Below are 23,801 nucleotides of genomic sequence, written 5' to 3' on the forward strand. Positions count from 1 at the left end.
ACAATTAATGCATTTTACTTATATTATTTTGTTACAAAAACTGCATTAAAAACTGCAGTTCGCAAATAATGCCAATCAGTTAAACTTAATTGCAAACGTTTTTGAGGATTCCTTTTAGTATGATCAAATTCAGAAAAGATTGAATTTAAAATTCAAATTGAAAAGAAAGAAATTCGGTCATGCTAATGGATTCAAATTTCAAAATTGACTTTCTTAAATTTATTTTAGTTGATATATGGTTCAGTTCGGCAATATTTTGGGGTGGTATCCCGCAAGATAAGGATTTTTTAACATAATTCCTCATACAAACAACAACTAAAACATAATTTCGTGTTTGGGGAAGTCCGAACATACCATAAATATACCAGATTTAGCAATTATACCAGATCAACAATATCCACACCAGACACCATCTCAACGTTCCAGATCCGTGAAATCTGGTATGGAAATATACCAGTTGTCAATATCACTGTACAGAACAACTCAACGTCTAGTGACTGATGCAGCATCAAGTTTTGCCAAAACAAAACTCGTAAATCAAAGTGGTATGTTTAAAGCATAACTGCGAAGCGAATACACTGAATAATGAATTACCCTCTAACTCCATTTTCTTTGTGATAAATAAATGATATTAATTTCGTAACTTTGATGCATTCCACACAATTACATTCTTACCTTCTCGAATGAAACATCAACAGTTTTTCCGATGTTTTCACTTAAAAGTCTATACGGAAAAAGTGTTTGATGAAATACGTTGAATAATTTAAAAAGTTGAAAACTCACTTATTACTAGTCAACTGTACAGCACAGTTCTCAACCGTATTAGTCAATCTTCAATACCAGTAACTGAAATAAATAATGAAAATAATCATAATTTGAATGCCAACATCAAATAATTATCTTACAAGGTAAAGAAGGAACGAAACCGTTGAAATCGAGCCGTCAATCAATCAGAACGCGAGTTTCAAACTAAATGCTAAATTCAAAATATCGTCGAAGAATTCAGCAATTTTGTTCGCTTTGTAGCCGGGAAAAAATCGTTGCATGAAACAGTCTAGTCAGCGTAATAAAGAGAAAATTGTCTTGAATTCACAGGTACCATTGTACATATATATTTATGTAAAATAAAGCTTCTCTATTAAACTACGCGCAATAAATTGTGCCCGTCTTCTGGCTTGATGAACCACAAGGGCTGCAAATAAAGCCGTTAATATAGAGCTTGTTATCTAGAGATAAAATAGAGCTTGTTATCTCGCCATGCAGAGAATCGTCACATCCCATGCACCTTTAACGGCTCTAAGAGCCGACGTATTTACACGACTATAAACGGGAAACTATAATTATGTGTCTCAGGTATTATAAAAGTTAATAATGGCCGATACATGAGATCCAGTAAGATCATCTAAAACGCTCTAGAAAGATGATCAGAATGCAACCCGCAAGCAGCCCTCGAGATGAAGTTGGTAGTCCACTTGAGTTAGGTGGTCGGACAGATTCGAGTATGAATGGCTTGTCTTTCGTCGCCAGAACGTAGTCTACTGCAGTCGGCTGAGCCACAAGACATGGCGTACCCGAACAAACTTTGGTCGAATCGACGAACAATATTCTGTTTTCGAGACCCTGGTATATCGGTGACACCATCTGGATGTACTGCGAGTAGATGTCCGTGTCTAGTAGACCTGAAATTTATGGGTTGAGGTTTGCATTGATATACAAGGCCTGTCATAAAAACATGATTCATATGTCAAAGGCGAGGTGATATCAATAAATAAATAATGGTAAATAAATGTCCATTCTAAAACGTTCTTTTTAAATAATAACACATTGATATTTTGAAAAACCTGACATAATCTAGCCGACATCCAACGCGCACTAATCTTGTACTGGGTGCCACGAATTTGGTTCCTAGTTTCGATGCTCACCTGTAAGATGATGTTGAATTTTCTCGTCTTGTATGACTGTATATCCGTCGCCACCGTTTGCAATAAAAGAGGGCATTGCAATCTTGTAGACTTGGTCGTCTTGTACGTCCTCCATGACTGGCACTCGGCACGACACGCAGCGGGCCTGCAGTCGCACGACTCGGGACCCCGGGGGCTGGTTGATGTCGAACACCACCACGAACCCTGCCATAAATACTCGTATTAATCAAGCGCGCGTTTACTCTTTATTTCTGCTGTACGCAATCTTCCTCGTCGTAATTTCTTCGATCTTTGAATGGCACTTTTGATCGTTAACTATGGGTCACCGAGATATCAGACCTGATACTTGCAGGAATCTGCCGCCGGGGTCAAGCGCCATGGGATCGTAGGTCGCAACGGAATGTTCGAACATCTCCCGAACGTGGCGCCCTCGCAGCTCCACGATGTCGATGGTGTTCTGGAAGGGCGCCACCGTCAGGATGTCCTCCATAGTGATAGTTCCTGCGGCATACGACACACTAAAACTAATGCTCCTTGAAACTTCCTGTCAATATATTTATGGGGTCTGACGTCAGCACACATTTAATCGTTGATTTCAGCTGTCTTTGACTGTGATCCATACAAAATTTAAATCAGTTAGTAGATGAAAAATTAGTGTTTATTTGCCAGATTTCATTTGAAAAAGCTGTTGATTGGAAAATTACAGGGAAATATTTTAATCTGAAGCAGAAATAGTTCCCTGGGTTTTCGTATGTGCAGCATTTATTTACTTAGCAATCTTGTTACGCAAATATGTTGAGGACCACAGGACGGGTAAATTACATTAAGCCAATTTTTGACGCCATATTGAAATATAATGAGAAGTGAACTAATTTGATAGCTTGTGGATGGAAATCTTCGTATGTTTATCAGATGACTCGTTAGTTTTAAGTCCACTGGGGCACTGAGACCTTACCTGGTGGGTGATTGCAATCGAGTTTACAGTTTGCGCGTCACTAGGAGAAGAGCTATCCTTGGGCGGAAGCACCATCTCTATAAAAGGGCTGAGTACTTCAATAAGACCCCTCCTCACCAGCTTGCACGACTGCGGCGATGTATTACTCATTATAGACAAATTACAAATTCATATTAATAATAGTCAAGTCCAGTCAAGCTTACCGTTTGATGCTCGCTCGTCAATGGAACTGCGGATGCCGCCGCCGTTGATGACGGCCAGGCTCGTCCTAGCCCACTCCAGGTCGTCCGGAAACTTGGCATTCTTCAAGATAAGGAAATTTTTTTTAATATACAGCCTTTCTTGACATTCTTCAAGATAAGGAAATTTTTTTTAATATACAGCCTTTCTTGGCATTCTTCAAGACATTGTTTTAAATGAAGGGCATTGGGCATAGTTTCAAGGGCATTTGTATTTTTTTAATTGAAGGGCATTTTTTTAAGTTAGAGTGTGCATCCAATTAATGATAATCTCCATCGAAAAGCTTTAGTAGCAAAAAGTTGCTCCTTATAGTTAAAAATTATTCGGACACATGAGACAGACGAAAAAGTGCGGCCGTTCACTCGAAAAATGTAGGTGATTTCAGCAACGAGTAACACCGCTCATTTCACCGCTTAAAATGGTCGACACCCCAAGTTCACTGACCAGATGGATGACCGCGTCGGTCTCGAGGTTGCCCAGGTTGCACTCCTTCATGCGGCAGGACAGGCGGTTGCCGTCCAGAAACACGAAAGTCTTGCCAATTTCTTCCGTCACTATTGCGTTCATTTGGATCTTCCAGGGCACCAACTCTGAGAGGATGAAGGGATCTGAAAGAAAACCAGAACAGCAAGATTATTTTCAAAATTCCACATGAATGCTAAGATTAAATTCAATAATTTTTCAGGATATATCCTGCAAATTAAGATCATATTGATAGTGTTTATGACGACAGCCTGAAGAGCTTTCAGCCGTGTCGGTTGAGGTTCGTAAAAAAACGTTCTAAATAACGCAAAAATATCACACTAGGAAGAAGTGGGCAGAAACAGAAAGTGAAACTTGTTTAACTGGCACCCTAATCAGCAGTGCGATAGAAAGCTAAAGCAAATGTTCGAACGTTCTCTAATGCATGCATGTTTATTAGCACTGATGCGAAAGCAAGCTTAAATGTGCCCTATTGGGGCTTTGGAGCGATCAAGCGTTACATTCCTTCGCTGAAGCTAAATCTCCAACTTAATTGCAATTACCCTCGAAATTGCTCGCCGCTCTGAGCTTTGCTAGCTAGCAGGGTTATAGCCCTAGCTTTCTTCCAGGAAATGTTGAAATAAAAAGTGATATTTCTGTCTAGTTGCAGGCAGTGGTAAGATAAATTGGCTTTTTTAGACTCCCGAGTGCTGAGCTTCTTCAATATTAATATGTGATGCGTTCGCGAAATTAATAATTTTATTTTGTCCATAGGAAATCGGGCTTTATCGCTTCGAGTCACCGACATGTGGAACAGCCTCCCTGATAGCATCGCTGACGCTCCGATCGAGTACGAACGCCTTCAAAAACAGACTAGACGAAGCTATGCAGGAGCATATGTTCAGTCTTAAAATGCCCAGCAAATTACGGACCAGGCAATAAGACTAGACGAAGCTATGCAGGAGCATATGTTCAGTCTTAAAATGCCTAGCAAATTATGGACCAGGCAATAAGTCCAGCAGCTATCTCAATCAATTGTCAGTTAAGCAAAGATCGGGTTCAAAAGGCCGGAACCCTTGTAGAATAAGGTCGCGAAAAGTGCAAGAATCGGCAACAGGCCATGGGCCTATTTCTTCAGTGCCGACAATTCCATTCTATTCTATTCCATTTGAATATTTCTCTGAACAATCAGTACATAGATTGATATTACGTTTGAAATTCGAATTTATACACAGTGCGAAATATGTCCTATTCGATTTATATTATTCGTGCCAAAAGTTTAAAAATATTTAAAAATTAAGAAGAAAGTCAATTTTGAGTGTAGAAGGTCGTGGATTTTTTTCCAATAATTAGGAAATAACTTTTAACGAATTTTGATGGCTTCAAACTATGGTAGCATGGTAATAAACAATACAATCAAGAAAAATTTTCCTCTAAGTTTATTACTAAGTAATTAACTAATATATCAACCTGTGCACTTAATCCGAAACATTTTAGCATTATCTTCAATATAAAAGGAGGGTGAGGACATTAGTTTTGTGCACCACCAGAGAAAACATCTCGCTCGATATTTGAGAGGAGTCGAGCAGGGCTCTGTCAACATGGAACCCTCCCATGAACCCGTGCTCTGAGCTATAGGACGGAACCCTCCCATGAACCCTTGCTCTGAGCTATAGGACAATAGGACGGAACCCTCCCATGAACCCGCGCTCTGAGTTATAGGACGGAACCCTCCCATGAACCCTTGCTCTGAGCTATAGGACGGAACCCTCCCACATAGAGAAACAGTTCTTTATCGTTAAAAAGTACCTGTTGAAAGGATACAATGGTCGGAAAAAATGAAAATAAGTATGAAAAATTTTATCAAGTTAACCTTTTTCACCCTTGAAGATTAACGGTTCATTGTCATCACCTAATCGAAATAATCAATAAATTGTGCTCACAAACATCGTAAAATGCACATAAATATGAAAACACTAGAATAAATTCAAGTATTTTGCAAGGCTTCTATGTATCATATCAGTTCCCGTTTTGGATGTATGCTTGAAGGCCGTTAGGCAGCTAAGACCTTGCTCTATTCAATACATATTTCCATCGTCACCTGTGACATTTTGGGAAGATGCCAACAAAAAAACCATCAGGGAATTCAGCAACTTCCAACGACCTTTCTTAGCGGGCGTCATACCCTCCAAAACCTTTGCAAATCAAGGTCGAAAATAACATCACATCGCGGCTCGTGCGGCTTGATCGAGTGTGTCACTAAAAGAACTCTGGGCATGTGTTACCTGGGGGATCACGTTGACTCCGCGGTGATATATAAGCGTACCACGAAGTGTATTTCTCCATGATGTAGTGGTACATAACTTAGGGTTGCCAGACAAACAAAAAACGGCCAAGTCCGCGAACAAAAAAGGCCTATAACTCAATATATACTAGTATATTTGTGGGTTCCCGGGTAAAAATAAATTTTTTATGCAGTTTATAAAATTTAATCAGGAAGTACCCCTATCATAAATTTTTGCTGGCCAACGCAATTGAAAAAAATTTAAATCGCGAAATTTGTTCGGAAAAAAGACCGCCTGGCAACCATGTTTCACTATAGTACAAAAAAATGAAATAATAGTGCAAGATGAAGCAATCGGAGTCAACATGTTAAGTTCTTGAGGGAAAGAAGAATGAAACTCATTATGAAAGTGAGCTTGGAATTTTCCTCATGTCAGCGTATGCAGCTAAGAGATTCTAAGAAGAAGCCTGGAAAGTTCTAGCGGTACGAACGTGTCTCGGCACATGGAGGAAAAATAGCGATGTGATTCTAGGAGATCGCTCAGACACGATAAAATAACACGGACAGAAATTGTGGAGATTGTTCTGAAACTTCATTTATTTTTTTTTTAATTAGTCACTTTTCTGCCTACCTGATATTTATTTTAAAATTGTTTTTTTATGCGACCTTTAGCTTGTCAGAATGACTAACTTTGTAGCAAAGGTTTATTTTCTTACTCAGTTCTTCGTAGCCTGCGTCACAACTGCCCGCAATATTTCGGTGCATTGAATAGAACATTTTTATGCCCCCTTTCTCACCTTTGTGTATTATGATGGAATCATATGTTCTTTTATTGGAATTCCTGGATTGATTTATAAAGAATATATTTACGCATGTTTGATTTCTCAAGTACATATTTTTGCGTCATAAATAGAAAGATTGTTATCGGAATCGTGGTTATTCAGAGAAATAATTCAGAAGTTACGGCAACGCACTAATAAGACGCGATGTGTTTCGATAGAAACTCTGAAGCGGCAATAAATTTATGATTTCGCAACCGTACTCTTTTAGGGACAGAAGTATTCATTAATCACACAGTAAAAGATATTCAGAAATTTTAACAATGCCAGCGAATAAGACAATACTATGTCTTGGAGTGCAAAACTGACTCAAGCAGCATTACCGTTCCAAATTTTCAATTCAATTTAGCTTTTTTGCCTCAAGACATGCATGGTGATTTTTAAGATATTCTAAAATATACTGTAGCTCTGTAACTAGCCAAATAAAAAATACTAATCCCACCAATAGTCCAATTTGGAGCGTTTACATGCATCATATCAAACAAAAAAAAAAGATCTTAGTGGAACACACGTATATATGGTCTAGGCACAGAATGAAACCATGGTGCTGTATACGGACGGCTAACGCACACGACTGGGTTGGCGGTCAGCGAGGCCGAGTTTTTTACCGAAATGATCCAAACATTCCTACTGTCACTCGCCGATGCCCAGACCCAACTTCCTGGATAGACACGCGATCATTCAAAACCAATTTTTCTGGATATCTCCCAATCTCAGGATTGCCATCCTGTCGGTGATGGATGAAGATAACTTCATCACGTGTTAATTTAGCACGGCCAACGTCACCTTACAATCAAGCAGTCGTGAACATTTTGACCATTCAAAGAGGAGGCAATTGACCTCAAAGCGGCTGCGAGGAGAAAAAAATTTGTTTGTTTCCACTTTCGCAAAGCTCTTGCTAAAATAAATAGGAGTTTACGCCCTTCGAAAAATGCGTGCGATTCCTTCCTGGAATAACGTCCCTACAAGCATTTTTTTCACGATTGTTCTCGAAAACTACTAACAGGCAAAAGTTCAGAATAAGTTATGATTTTTTAGACCACCGAACCAAGCATCAACACTAAGCCGCTAGATCACCCAACAATTGAAGAAAATAGTTCTGAACGTTGAAAAAGTTCACTGATTCCTCACGCAAATTATTATTAATGGCAGTTGGATTATGAAAAATGTTTCAATAACAATATATATCCGACGAATAAAATGTCAATATCTTTATTAATTCGAAACTTACACCGTGGATAAAAATCAAATGAATTTTTTACCTCAGTAAATTTGTTAAAACTTAGGGATTAAAGCTATCAGTCAATACAAAACTCATAAAACATACGAAAAAATCCGCATTCAGTCAGAATTGTATTATATAAGATATCAGGAATATTTAAGTCCTAAAATTTCAATTTTCACATAATTTACCATGATGACCGCCCCCATTGGATATGAATTCAACAATCATACAGCAACTTCCTATTACTTGTGCCGCGTCACTTTCCCACCGAGCCCTGTGAGTTGAAACTGAAAGTGGAAGCTAGGGCGCTTGTCTCCCCAGGCGCGAGTTGGTATTTCGCCTAACCGGTAGTTGCGGGCGCCTATGCTAGCCGGTACGTTTACCGAAAAATGTCTGCTAATTCCGACAATGACGAATTCTGGTGAACTGACCGGACTCGAAGGAATAAAATCTTTTTACGTCGAAACAGTAAGCAAAAATTTATGAATGAGTAAAATACTTAATAAGGAATAAAATTTCCAAAGCTTATTTCTATCAGGTTACTCCGGCTTCAAATACATTATCTTATTTACGTCCAGCTAACCAAGACGACTGTCTTTCTACAGTCGCCCTACTCGTTCAGACGCCACATAAGAAAGTTAGACGAGTAAAATCCATGCACATAACAAGCGACGCCTGAAGAAATGTCATATACAGTACGTGTAGCGGGCTCCACTGCGTATACGTGCAAAACTAATTCCGCTCAATGTACTCGCACGTTATGACATGAAGTGGTCGTCCAGCGAACTGAATTGCCGTGGCGTATTTCTGACACTTCTCGGGATCACATTATCGAGGAACAAAAAATTCCAAGTCATGGTCAGAATTAGACAGCCCCTTTCCGTCTTAAATCTGGCATTTAGTTAACTAAGGCCGACCGGCCACAAAACACAATCCGCGGGGCACTTCCAGCTTCTGGAGCAACCTGGCCTTGCTGGTCATTTTTTTAATTTAGAAAATTATAATCGCTCTGGAAACAGTTCAGGCTCGGGGTATAAAAATAGAACATTTTACTCTCGGCACTGGCATTATTGCTGAATGGGAGCACTGCTTGCTGCTCCCATTCAATTGAAGCCCGTGCTACATGCCCGTGCAAATAAGCTTTACAACATTTGACACTAGTTTGAATCTATGTAGGAGCGCTTGTTATCTTTAATTGGGTATTGAAACTCGTAAGAAAGTTTTCTTCAACAAGTTATAAAATTTTCTCACGAAAAAATACTTCAGGCACTGAATACTTGCCGAAAGATTCCTGTAAGCTGGCTTGCACTCAAGTAAGTTCCGGATCCCGGACCCATGTATTCAGTCTCTTATTCGAGAGTGACCTTATAATGTGTATAAACTATTTCTTCTTAGAGACCATGAAAGAATTAAATCTGACATAGGAACTTTACGCACGTACTATCCACTTAAACGTAAAACACTTGTTGCACTTCGGTTCAGCCCTGACCGCTGGGTAAAAAGTGACCCGTTTTAGTAAACAAAAGGCAGGCGTGAAGCTGCCTTTTTTCTGCTGAACTTGCGGCGGAAGCAGAAGTAGGTAACGTTTTCCCGGACAGCTTTCGTTTGCTGGAAAACTTCACGCATGGTACAGCTTTAGCTACTAAGACATCTTTAATTTCAGTTTCAGGTAACAGCCTTGTATGCCAATTATTTGAAAACTTTCCGAAACAAAGTTTTTCCCACTTCTGTTTACGTCATAATGTTAGCCGAATTACATCATTGTCTACATAGATGGTATACTCTGGAAAGGAGTAAGAGTAATGCATTGTAGCAGAACAGCGAGATGTTACGAGTGGGGTACCGCAACAGTGAATACGGCGAGATTGCTTTTCGCAATTCGGCATTTGTGTTAACAGTAAAATATGCTGACACCAGCGGGCCTATGTAGCTGCAAGCATGTGTACGGGGGCATGAAATTCATGCATCAGGGTCGAGTATGCTAGGGCACCCTGTATGCTAGGGCACCCTGTATGCTAGGGCACCGCTCAACCAACCTCGTTGGAAGTCAAACTTCAACTTCAATTCGTTCACGCGTGTCGCCGAACTCTTCCTTTTCCCTTTTATTGTTCTGACGGACGCATCGAAATTTACCCCTGAAAAAACGACAATTTTACTGTAACACAGGCCGATTTAAAAACGCTTTGTATAACCAATCCTTTATAGAAGTTTTGTAGCATAGAAATTGCGTCAAAAAAGCTCTGACCGAGAAGTATTACAAATATCAGTTTTCCTGAATACGTTTACTATTATTCCATGGCATCAGCATTGTTCGGTCACAATAGAGGTCATTTTATTTAATCTGTTTTTCAGAGATTTTTGTTAACCCGAGCTGACGCATTCGGATCTCGGACTTAGATATTTGTTTCTGCGGAGTTAGTCTAATAGGGTATCCAGCATACTTAAAGGAACTATTGTAATCGCTCAAATTGTCTACACTGTTAGAAAAAACGGTGAAAAAACGGTCCCACCGGCATCCTAGTGGCCGGTCGCCCCGTGAAAATAAACTGTTCCGCCGTTTTTATCAAATGTTTTACGGATTTCTGGTTTTAAATTGGAATAAAAACGGTGAAACGATGTTTCCTTTCACGTGCCGACCGGCCACTGAAACGCCGGTAATACCGTTAACGGTCATTTTTCTAACAGTGTATAGGGTGCCATCGTTGTTGTTACCAATAAATATATTTATAAATCTTATAGAGTTGTGTTCCGGTTCTTAACCTTCTTCATTCATAGCTCTAATGTTAAACAGTAAAGAATAAGTAAGAAAGAACCGGAATCATACACGTGGAAGTAAGCTTCCAGACTTGCATAATGTTTTCTAAATAAGGCACAATTGACGACCAAATAACATCAAGTATTTTCCACTAGCATTTCCGTCACAGTTCGCTGTCAAGCTTGAGCCATCAGATGTTAATGCAATGTTATTATGAGCAGCGTGATAAATGCAGAGAAGCTGTACACACGAGCCGGCAAGGTTTATACAGTTGCAGTTTCATACAGTTTGTTCATATATGTTATACGTATAAGAGCAAACGAATCAAAGAAGTGCGCATTCGAGCAGCCAATTCAGAGAAGGAAAAGAGAGCTGAAATGCATTAAAATCAGCTGAAGTATGGGATAAATTTGAAAAAATCATATACAAGGATAATACAATATTATTGGATGATAATATTAGCAATAAACATAATTCATGCAAGATATACAAATGTATTGGTGAAAAACTAATAATAATCAGTAGATATAAATCAATAAACAATCCTAATTCTCAAGTTATATATAATCAGATAAAAATCATTATTTTTAATAAAAATATGATGCTTCGACTAAATTTTCTTCATTTTAAATAAAATGAACGCTTAATGATAGGCCATAAAAAGTAACAACGACTGAGATTGCATGACTTGCATTGAACACTGTTGTGCCTACAATATAAGTATAACTCGCCTCGCTCAATGGAGTTATCAATAAAATTAACAACGACTGAGATTGTCCGGTATTGAACACTGTTGTGCCTACAATATATGTATAACTCGCCTCTCTCAATGGAGTTATCCACAAAATTAACAACGACTGAGATTGTTCGGTACGTATTGCACACTGCATGTAGGGCCTATAGAATATAAGTATAACTCGCCTCTCTCAATGGAGTTATCCAGAAGTATAGGGTTGCCGGTCCAGCGCACCACCTCCCCCCGGTCGTCAAATGTCACGTCCAGCCTCCCCAGGTACTTGCCGAACGCGTACGCCTGCACCACTGGGACTTGCCTGCCCCCCGCCTGCGTCACCACGCTGGGGTACTGGTCCACGCTCACCTCCGTCGAGGGGTCAGCACCTGCAGGCAAGATGTGGGTGTGTGTTAATTACTGCAACCATCACCTACATCGAGAGGTCAGCAACTGCATAAAGGTGTGGATGTTTGTTAATTATTACAGAAGGCCGATCTGCGCTGATGAACTGCAGGTATTTTTGCTAAGGCAGATATCAATTGGGTTGATCCTTGGTCTAATTAAAACAACTCGAGGTACATGATTGTGACGCAAGTAACATTGTGACACTAGTAACATTGTGACACGAGTAACATTGTGACACGAGTAACATTGTGACACGAGTAACATTGTGACACAACATTGGGACACTAGTAACATTGTGACACTAGTAACATTGTGACACTAGTAACATTGTCCAGGAATAATGTATCCGTGAAAAGATAGTTTACCAACACCGAACAGCCTGCCCAGTCCTTCACCAACGGACTAGATGTTAGGCGTCAGCTTTGTCACTGAATGTCAGCTTCGTCTCTGAATGTCAGCTTCGTCACTGAATGTCATCTTCTTCACTGAATGTCAGCTTCACTACTGAATGTCAGCTACGTCACTGAATGTCCTTTTCGTCACTGAATGTCACCTTCTTCACTGAATGTCAGCTTTGTCTCTGAATGTCAGCTCCACTACTGAATGTCAGCTACGTCACTGAATGTCAGCTTCGTCTCTGAATGTCAGCTCCACTACTGAATGTCAGCTACGTCACTGAATGTCTTCTTCGTCACTGAATGTCACCTTCTTCACTGAATGTCAGCTTCGTTTCTGAATGTCAGCTCCACTACTGAATGTCAGCTTTGCCACAGGATATTATTTCGTCACGCCCCGTACCCGTGTAGAGGAAGGTGTTGGTGTGACCGCCGACGACGACGTCGAGCTCGACGACGTGCCTGGCGAGCTCCACGTCCTTGCGGTAGCCCGCGTGTCCGAGGCCGACGATGATGTCGACGCCTTCGCTCTTGAGGCGCCGCGCCTCGCGCCGCACCGCTGTGATCTCGTCCGTAATGTCCAGCTTTCCGGTGTCTGCGATCCGCTGTTTAGGGCCCAATCACGATATTCACGTTAACGGTACAACTAAAAATTGTAACCTATATCGCTTTTTTAATACTACGTACTTAACTTAAGAGCAGCAGTGTATTTGGTTGTGAACTATTGACATCCCTTGACTGCACTGTATTCGGGTTGCGAGCGAGCGAAAAAGCTGACTCAGCGAGTCCGCGAAGCGCCTGAGGACGGACCGACGATCTACTCTGTTTGTACGCGAAGTCTCTGTGTGGAGGTGGGCATGTAATCTGTAATTTGGTCGACGACGAGTTGGAAATATATGCTTTGTTTATAAAAACCAGAGAACCGGTATACTGTTCGAGTCAATATATTCCAAATTTTTATTAAAATTAAATACAAATTGAAATTGTCAGGAGTTTAATAATGGGAAATAGTGAATGAGTAAAACCTCTTGAAGTGTGGTAAATGGGAATATAATCACCAAGTCTTTCGAAGAGAAGTTTTCTTACCAATTGTGAATGAGGAAAAAACAATGAGACGTAAATGAACACAAATAAAATAAGGTAATATGACAGAAAAATCATGTTGCCTTGAATTCTAAAAATTATCTTTGACGCTCGAATTCTACAAAACTACTATTATCAAGTAGCATGGACGACTGTGAAATAAAAACCGTCGATTGCAATTAGATTATCGATATATAGATAATATATTGTTATTCTGTATTTCCAGTGTTTTAATTCTGACATTTTGACGTCTTGAAATCAAAATTCGGTCCTAATCTTGGACCTGTTTTGTAATACCAATATATGTAGTGAGCATTGCAGTATAGAAACGATGCATAACTGAGCAGAGCAATATACACGTATCAGCCCTCCAGGTAGCAACAGCTGCTCGGAATCCAGACAATCCAGTTAAGTTTGCGTGCTGGCAACTTTGATCAAGTGGAGGCCAAACAAGCACGCGTTTAACACGGGTGGTTCACACAGCAACACAGCCACACAACCACGCGGGCACCACATGTGGCTCACGCCGTGTACAGTAATCACGTGGAGGGCGGCGTGGTAGCGGCAGCGGCCGTGCAATTACATGAGCCTCAGAGCGAGCGATTCCTGCACTGATGCTTCAGGGCACGATAAGCAAAAAGCGGCTTCACGCTCTAATCGGCTTTACGGTAGTAGGACTGTACGAGCTGGACGGCAACTACGAACGAGATTTTGTTGTGCATAAGTTGTTGTTTATTTTTCATCGTTTAATTAAAACAATCGCTGGGAATCTTATCGCTTTTCGCTTGTGTGTATCGGGGACAGTAAAATTTTATATGCGACGGGAGCTGGAAAGTCTCGTATGTATCGAGAACAAGAAATTCACGTTGGCAACGAGACTTGCACAGCCCCATAATTACAGATAGCTGTAAATTATCATGAGTATCGAGAGCTGGCCAGTCTGGTGAGAGACACCTATAGGTCCTAACAAGACATTCGCAAGCCTTCAAATAAATTGTCTTTACTGATAAATTTATTTGCAAATTTAGTTTCTTTCTTATCAATTTGTTTTCCCTTGCAAAATGTGCGCTTACGTGAAATTTAATTGCCAAAGCTGCAAACAATTGATGCTTTTGATTCAGGCTTGCCCAAACGTTAAAAAAAGAACACGAGAAAAAAGTAAATCGGGGAAAAATAGGAATATTTGCCCATAGTAATCATCCGATGGCAATCACTGCAATATGCTTTAAAACATTGTCATCAAAGCACATTAATTAAAATTCTAGCCTCAGCAGAAGACGACAATTAAAGAAAGCCAACATGTCATGAGCATGACACGCACGGTCTGTGAATCGCAGTTAAATGTGTTAGTGGAGGCCATCGCTGCGCATTCACAATAATTTAAAAATAGCAAGAAATGTAATTCGATTAAAGTTATATGCACGGACAGGACGAAGTTTAAATGGGTTTTTAGTTATAGTGGCGGCTTTGGCTGCAGAGTCGTCAAAATAATTCGTATCACACTGTCATAATTTGCCACAGAGTAATAGAGCGAATAAAACAAAATGCGCTTTCGTCTGTTCAATGCCGAGTGAGCTCAAATTCCATCTCATCGAAGTTAAAACAAACCTACTTTTCCAGAGGTCACAATTTACAAAAAAAAAAACATATAAACGAAATCCGTTTGAAGTAGGACGGGAAAGGCAGCGCGCAAACAAACTCGATGCAGCAGAATTCCCAGCCGTGTTCCGAGTATCCTTGCAGCGGCTTTTACGGAAAATTATTTTGCGTTTAAGATCCATAATTGGAGAGAAACTTGCGGATGCTTAAAGTAATTTAGGGAAAGCAATTCGAGCTTTAAATTGCGAGAAAATGAAAGAATATGAAAAAAAAATAAAATTATCTATGTCGATTCTGTCGACTTTGTAGATTCTTTGACCCCTCAACCTTTGTTCAAGTGACAGCTTCAGCCTTCATTCACCCAAGATCGTTTGCAGGCATACAACTTTCCAACGATCTGGGATTGCGTCAAAGCAGCAAGAACAAGTCGATCTTCTAAGAAGGAAGGAAAACTGAATTTCCTCTATAATTTTTCCGTGAATGACACCACATGCATCCTAAAAAAACATTCAATGAGGTGGAACTAATATAAAAAGCACAAACTTCATCAAGATAATATTCAAATATCATGTACAGTATACTCGTTATCTTATTTCCTAGAGTGATTCAATACACAATATTATGCAGGGTTTCCAAATGATACAGGGATCAAATTCAGAGATTCACAATAAAATTCTAATTTATTCTTCAGCTATTAAGATGAAAAATTAACATTTTAATTATTTATTGACAGGAATGTTTACTGTCGCTAGGTCAAATGACATATACGGAACTCTGTAGACCATCCGTCTACTCGACATCTGATCAAAACTAATCTGATCGTAAATCTTTCGTGACATTAAGATATTACGATTTGACATCGTAAATCTTTTTCTGATCGTAAAACATTAAAACGAATAGGGAACATAAATATTCAAAGGATGGGCTGAGGCATTCCTCAATGTTTTGAATAAATTCAAGCAAGTTCGTGTGTTATGAGATCAATAATCATCTGTGTAGATCTTAAAAAAATATTTCGTTGCTCTCTCCGAAGCTCTGATCGAGTCTTGCAACCTTGCATTAAAAATGGAATGCTCAGCAAAAAATTCAGTGCGTTTCCCTTTTCAAACCCATGCATGCAGAGCGACGGACGTTTAATTCATAAACTTGCTCCTTGCTCACCTCTCAGGCCAGACGCGCCAAAGAACATGCAAGGAGCAACAACTGAGAATAATATTATAATAATAATATTTAATAATATTATTAGGCAGAATAATTGCATTGGATGTGAGGAAATGATTATCTTTTAGCTTTATCAAGACGACTCAGCTTAAAATATATCTTAAAAAACTCATATATAATTAAACTTATATATAATTATTTATTTAACACATATATATAGATACTTAAAAAACGTATCTATTGTAAATTTATGCGCAGTGAAATTAATAAGTAATCATTCTGTTATTATTATCAAGAGCAATTAGGTTATCATGTCCCATAAAAACTTAGGTCGACAGCAATATGACTAGGTTCAAATTTACGATGATATCCTTTGATGATCGAAGGTAATTTTCGTTTATGCAAACTTGCACCAGCAGAGAAAAAGTAGTCGTGGAAAAATTGTTCGACCCCAGTAAATTAAAGTGCAAGCACTCAACTTTTTTCATGGTCATATCTCTTAATAGGAACACGCCTGGGTGCTTTTAATATAAGAGTTTTATCTTCGACAGTTATGAGCATCCAGCCTGTTAAGTTGACTGTACCAAGAAAACGATAACAGTTAGTCAGGGTATCTGGTACAGAAGTAACGTTTTTATCCGAATGAAGTTTCATCGCAACAAAATTAGAGTCCGTGCACTGGACTTAACCTTGGCCTCTAACACTTTTATAGATCAATGCAAGCAAGATGGTAGACTGCACTCTAACTTTTATTTTTTTTTACATTTTTCTCTCCTAGAGAAGTGCAGATGCTACAGGAAATTAGTTGCAAAGGTAAAATAAAAAAGATGCACACGACTTCAGACTTGACTCATGGGAAATAATGAAGACACATTAGCGATAATGGTGAAATGATGATCTTGGCAGAGTTGATTTGTGGCATTCATTTTTGTAAATCAACCATAAAGAACATTATCCTGCCTTATTACTGGAGTAGGTGGTGCTTACGCAGTTCATTTGTGACTTCTGCCTGACATGCATTCAAGTGTCCCTCGCAAGGAAGATAAGTGTTTCTCCGAATGAGAACTTGGCCTCAAGAACACTGAGAAGAATACATGGGCATAGAGTTTGAATTTGTTCCAGTCAAGGATTTAATATGCTCAAGATCAATATACGCTGCATCAATATCCCTCGCTGCTGTTTATGCTCGTACTTGGCACACTTTTCAACTCGCACTTGGCACATAATATTTTTAAATTTAACCACATAATTAAATTTTTTTGATAATATTCTTATATTCATTTATTTTTTAAATAATGTTTTTAATATATGTTCCTAGATATCAATGTTGGTTCTGAATGATTACTCTATTAGAAACCAGACACTGGCAAGGAAAGGCAACATCGCAAACAGCTGCAATCAAATTCTTAATTCCAACACTCGTCGATTAAAGATTTGCAACCTGATTTGGCGAAGGGCGGGTGACTCAGATCACCTAGAACGGAGCAGCGAGTTGAGGGTTCGAGAACAGAGAAATATTTCTGGTTGAAATTTGCGAGATCGGGCGGAGAAAATCGGTGACAGGCCAACATGGCCTATAATAAAAACGGTGACACGGTTTATTTCTATTGTTATTGTAACTTTTTATTGTTTTATTATTATTACTATTAATATTATTATTATTATTATTATTATTATCATCATCGATCATCTTCTTTCATTCTATTTGGTCACCGTGAAAATTAATACAAATAAGGCCAGCGTTTCAAATGAGGATGAGAGCGACGAAAGCAGCGGCATGTCAATTAAATTGTATCTCTTTACAAATGAATACGTGATTTAAATAGAGCTATCGAAGCTGCCTACACATGTTCATGTTAACGGTCTTGTACGACTCGATTGTGTACATGTATGCACGACGCGCTTAATTCGGCCACAGCCGGACGCTCGACCTTGAGTCTGTGTTCGGCGCGATAAGCTCGTTGCCATTGTCATGAATACAAAAAAAAAACGGATACAAGAAAATGCAGTTCAAATATCGCAAATTTTGTTTTCGCAAATGCTGCTCCTGAGTTTGGAGCAGCATTAGTTACCCAACCTCATTAGCAGATTTGAGTGTAAAATGTGAATAAGCAATTTAGTATTATACACTAATATAATTAAATATTCAATTTTATGTAGCGTCTAGGACTCAATATTTATATTTTATATAAAAATTTCACCTCCAGAAGAAACCTATTAGACTATTCTTGTATAGAAGAGGGCGGCAATCGAGGCGAGGCTAGGGAAATTGGAGTACAGTGTGACCTGGGACACAGTGGAACATGTCAATAATGTTATATATTTAAGAGATATTTAACAACTGTTGAAGGTAAAAATGGCACAGATGTCAATGCATTGATTAACACGACAGAAAAATTAAGGCGGCGCTCCCTAATATATTGATTACTTTACAAGTCCATCTAACCCCCATGCCTTCTTAGCGCATTTTCTGATTTATGGGAAAAATGCACTATTGTGCTCGCTATGTCCGTCTGTCTGTCTGTCTGTCAGTGCGTCTGTCCGTCCGTCCGTGATTTCAAGTTTTCGTCGACGAGAAAATGCGCTCTCTGTCACTCACTGCAGTGAGTACTGAGTTATATTTTTTTTTATTCTAATCACATCCCGAAATGTTTGCTGCATTTCATCTTCATGCAGTACTTTCGTCGCATTTAATTGAATTTATTCTCGCATTGTTTAAACATTTTCTGTTCAGTGTTCATAATTTTCCATCAGTTTTTTATCCATTAGCAATGCATTTACTATATGATTTCACAAAATATATATAGGAATCGCGTTTAATAGCAATTATGAATTATTGGCGGTAAATTTTTCGCCTTTTTAACAAATCAACTACAATGTTCCTCAAATGGGGATCATCTATTATATCACAAATACCCAGCTATGCCACCTGTAAGTTGCTGAAATAAATATATATCCCATATATATAAATATATATGCGATTGAGGATTAAGCACTTCAGGATTCTGCAGGTACGAGGATACATAATCAGGCCGTGTGCGTGCATTGTCTTGAGCACAAAGTGTTCATTGTTCCGCTGCAGTTGCCATTGTTCATGTAAGAGAAAAAACGTGTTTTTAGCGCATTTTCTCATTTATGGAAAAAAGGCGCTATTGTGCTCGCCACGTCCGTCTGTCCGTCCGTCCGTGACTTCACATTTTCGTCGACGAGATAATGCGCTCTCTGTCACTCACTGCAGTGAGTGCTGAGTTATATTTTTTAAGACGAAGCAAGACATTTAATGTTGAGGCTAGCGTTAGTGGTGACGAATTAATGTTTTTTGGCGAGCATTAAACGCTTTTTTCAGCACTTTTTTCCATCACTATAATTAGGTTAGATATATTAGATTCGAGTTTGTCAAGCGTCATTTGGTGCTAATGGCTGTTACGGACTAGAAATTGAATAAGTCTTTCATGTTGCCTTTTGCAAGATGATACGTCCCTTTCTTTGAAATAAATAGAAAACAACATAGAAGCATTCTCTTGGTTCTGACGATGAAGTTGAGGACAATCCTCAAGAACGAGTTGAGAAAATTTCTCATAAAATTTGAACATCAACGATCCAAAGAATCAATATAAGGGCTCTATGCAATCTGAATAAATTTATTTGTGGTCAGCCAATATGAGGCTTTGAGTTAAGCAGCATGCAATATAATACGTCGTTACGCAAAACAGTACTGCAAAATATTGTTATGTTTTATTAAACTGTATTATAATTAATTATATTGTTTTGTATCGTATTATATTGTTACTGTACAGAAAATCAACAAGAGATGACTCAAGCGTGAGTGGGCTTCAGGTCTCTAGTCCTGAAAATGATTTATTTATTTTGGTGCCTTATAATACTCCAGACAAAGTTTGAAGAAAGAAGACAGAGGAACATATGATTTCAGATTTGATTCGCGGAATAAAATTTCGGCAGTTGCCGGGTGCGACAAAAGTTGTGTCAGGCTGCTATGTACCTACGATACCGTCGACCCTGTTTGCCAGGTGAAGCGATGAAGTTGGACTGAGGAGAAAGATGTTCAAGGTTCTCAACTCAAGGTGGAAGGTTCAAAAAAAAAAGAATCAGGATAAGAGAGAAAAAGTGGTACTCCCCTATGTTTGTCAATGCCATTGATGTAGCTCTGGTGAATGCCCATGCCCCCCTATATTGCCTAGGAAATGGCCCAATTTCACAATTCGGGATTACAAAAAGCTGGTTAATAGATCATAACTGGCTTCGTCTTCAATATCTGATCCATAGAATACTATAGGAGGATGTCTTTTCCTCCATCATCAATAAACGTTTCGCAATTGACATCACAAAATCCAGTGCTCACTACATCGAACTAACAGAAAATAATAAAAATAGGAAATGAGCGCGTGCAAGAAATGCAAGAAACGAATGCACATACATTCAAATGTATGTTTGCACTTGGAATGTTTTCAAGAATGGCATCTAAAGTAGGTGGCATGTGCCATGATCATATTTGGAGACAACCATAAAATAGCGAATTTTAGAAAAAAATAGTAATGAGTAGAAAAGAATGTATGCTTTTCCTACTCTAATTGTGTATTCAGATGGCAATAATCTACAATAGCAAAAAATATAACTCAGTACTCACTGCAGTGAGTGACAGAGAGCGCATTTTCTCGTCGCCGAAAATTTGATGTCACGGACGGACGGACAGACAGACAGACGGACATGGCGAGCACAATAGTGCATTTTTTCCATAAATGAGAAAATGCCCTAAAAAGGCAGGAAATCAGTTAATTAACGAGGCGGCTCAGCTTGCTACCGTTTTACACACTACGCACACAGCCTCCTGAAAACACCTGAACAGTAGGCCTACGTAAATGAGTATATCGTATATACGCATCGTTCGTATTCGTCCCACGTCACGTGTGCTGATAAAACAAAATTAAGTCGTAACATTTATGGCCGGTACTGCTATTCAGCGTCAGACATCTCCCAAAGCCTTCACAAGAACGCTCGAGTACAGACAGAAGTTGGGCTGTCATTGAGAGCGCAATATTCTGGTGATAACAGGTGCTAGTTGATATAGAAGTTAGATAAGGGCTCGCTCACTCAAGTCATTGTTATAATCAAATGGTTATTAAAAGTTTGCATTTTACTACACTTAGCACTGAAATGCATTCATCTGCACACTTATTTTTCCGAATAACTTCAATATTCCAATATTTAACCAGAGAGAGCTGGTGCCTAGATAACAATGAACTTTCTACAATAACATCGCCCAGTAGGTGGAGTCGACAAGGAACTAAAATTGTTCCTATTCGTGTCGCAATTACATCTCCGTATGAACATGCTATAATAATATGTTATTGAAGACGAACGCTTTTAATAAGAAATAAACAGTTGACACACATTTCGTATTTCCAAAAGTGGAATTCGTAACTATGGTCGCAAGAAGACAATTCGTAACATACACAGCTGACGCCAACGAGTGGGGCACGGTGTCGGGCACTGGTTGCGTCAAGTTGCATGTCAAATTTGGTTGAGTGAATACGCGCGGTGAAAGGTGCCTTCGTGCGGCATGTCAAAGGTACGAGTCCACGCAAGCGTTACGCCTTTCCCACCGCGGTGTGGAATTTAGATTTGACGTCATTTTGAGTGTTGGTGATGAACCCAATGATATTGTTGAAATTAAGAATGTTGTTGTTTAGGAGTATTAATGAACAAAAGTTGCGAAAGATCTCATTAGTTTCAATGAATCAGCAGGCGCTGCGCAAATCTTTGCGTCGGCTTCAATGCGAATCAAAATTTTTGTCAAAAACGCGAACAAATTTGAACGGAACGGGGACAAATGTATTATTGAATTCATCTGCAAAAAATTCTTTGCTCGGGTGGTGCCTCAAAGCTCCGCTATTTGCATACAAAATTTGCCAATTATCTTACTTATAATTAAAGGAAAACGATACTATAATCTCAACATCAACAAAATAGTACACTCTTAGGTATGGATAGAATGGGTGTTACTCTCATCTTTTATAACAGACTAAGAGAACTGCGTATCCTTTGCTCATTGAGCTTTTGTATAAGTACGTTTAGCTGGGCCTGTGCTCGTGCTTGCAGTAACATAGCATGTGTTGTGTCAAATACATTACTTTTTCAATCATATAATTGCTAAAAAATCGATATCAAGCCAGAAAAAAATATTTTGTTCAGCACATCATTGAATGTAGTCACGGCTTTGCTCTGCTTCGCTTATTCGCATGAAAGCTCAACTGGAACATTTTGTGAATTAATATTTGAAACTTTGTGAATCCGGAATTTGATAAGAAATGTCGAACGTTCGCGCCAATTGTATAATAGTTGTGATTCGAACATGCGGGGATGCCGACCGATACTAAAATTTCCAGTGATTGCAGAATTTAAATTTGAATCATTTGAGGGGTCATTAGATACCAAGAATCGTCTACCAAATTGTTTCACTCCGTCAATGTAAAGAAATAATGAATAATTTTCAGTAAGTTTAAGAAATGCAACTCACCAGAGTTTCAGTGGTGACGTAGCCGACAATGCCGATGAGCCTGCCTCCCCTCTCGATGACGACCGACTTAGCGTACTTGCCCTGCATCGTGGGCTCGCGCGCATCATCGATGTTAGCGGCCAGCACCGGGAAGGAGGCGTTCTCTAGGAAGTGTACGAGGTTCGGGATGCCGTCGTCGAACTCGTGGTTGCCGAGTGACTGCGCGACGTTTGGAATTGGAATGCATCAGTTACTGAGCAAAATGTTAAGCAGTTATGACACTTGAATCTAGTGTAAATTATCAAATAAAGCTTTAGTGAAAATCTGACCTATTTAGGTACATTCGATTTTCTAGAAGCAATTAAAGATGAGTGAATGATGAACATTTATTTCACAGCGATCAAAGTTACTGATCATATCCTGGCTACGTAGACAAAATGATATCATGTAATAAAAAATGTTAAATATTCGATTTTAAAAGTTTTTTTATTCTGCGTCCGCATACGTTCAACGCAGTGAAAGATTAACAGCTTGGGAATCTTCTCAATTTCCGTGAGAATATAAATTTACAAATACAAATACCTGCTGGAACTTCTTTTTTATAAGTTTGCAGATAACATATTAAAAAATTATAATAATAAATAACATTTTTAAGTTGGTTAATATAAATAACATTTTTAAGTTGGTTAATACTTAAGTTATGTGCATGTGAATGAGTTATGAAGTGATTATTTGAATCGTATTTACCATAGCGTCGTGGTTGAGGATGTTAAGGAAGTGTGCCATGGCTTTGTAGCGGTGGATGGAGTACCACACGGTGCCCTGGAAGTAGTCACCCGCCGCCAGGAAGAGCGTGTGCGGCAGCTCAGCCCGCAGCTTCTTCACCGCCGAGTGAATCCTGCTCGATTAGAAGTCCATTTAATTAATTAACCCATTGACGCCGAACGAGAACATTTGTGCCCAGCTAATAAAAATGGCTGTAAAAGTAAAGACATTGCATTTAGCTATGTTTCGTTGAATCCTGCTCGATTAGAAGTCCATTAAACTTGCGCGCAGTTCAACTATATAACATGCATCAAATATATTTAAATCGATCTCATGTAATCAATCCCCAGAAAAGCCAATGTGTGCGTGATCAGATTTCATCTTAGATAGGGCTATCTAATATTCACAGGTTGCATTAAAATTCATATCTTCAAGTTGAATGTTTAAGTTGAATGGAAGACCGG

The 23,801-nt window shown here is 39.0% G+C and overlaps 1 protein-coding gene across 1 annotated transcript in view; it reads right to left on the minus strand.

Moving 5' to 3' along the window:
• Positions 1-23,801, minus strand: part of LOC108664799 (snake venom 5'-nucleotidase) — a 34,016-nt gene that overhangs the window by 4,123 nt on the left and 6,092 nt on the right. The window contains exons 2-10 of the mRNA XM_018151492.2: positions 23,320-23,470; positions 22,594-22,791; positions 12,619-12,820; positions 11,604-11,801; positions 3,562-3,725; positions 3,081-3,180; positions 2,262-2,423; positions 1,923-2,126; positions 1,572-1,679 (exon numbers count right to left, since the gene is read on the minus strand). Coding sequence (XP_018006981.2) covers positions 1,572-1,679; positions 1,923-2,126; positions 2,262-2,423; positions 3,081-3,180; positions 3,562-3,725; positions 11,604-11,801; positions 12,619-12,820; positions 22,594-22,791; positions 23,320-23,470 — 1,487 coding nt within the window. The remainder of the gene's footprint in view (positions 1-1,571; positions 1,680-1,922; positions 2,127-2,261; positions 2,424-3,080; positions 3,181-3,561; positions 3,726-11,603; positions 11,802-12,618; positions 12,821-22,593; positions 22,792-23,319; positions 23,471-23,801) is intronic.

Source organism: Hyalella azteca, unplaced genomic scaffold (assembly GCF_000764305.2).
Source record: "Hyalella azteca isolate HAZT.00-mixed unplaced genomic scaffold, Hazt_2.0.2 contig9753, whole genome shotgun sequence".
NCBI classification, from domain to species: domain Eukaryota; kingdom Metazoa; phylum Arthropoda; class Malacostraca; order Amphipoda; family Hyalellidae; genus Hyalella; species Hyalella azteca.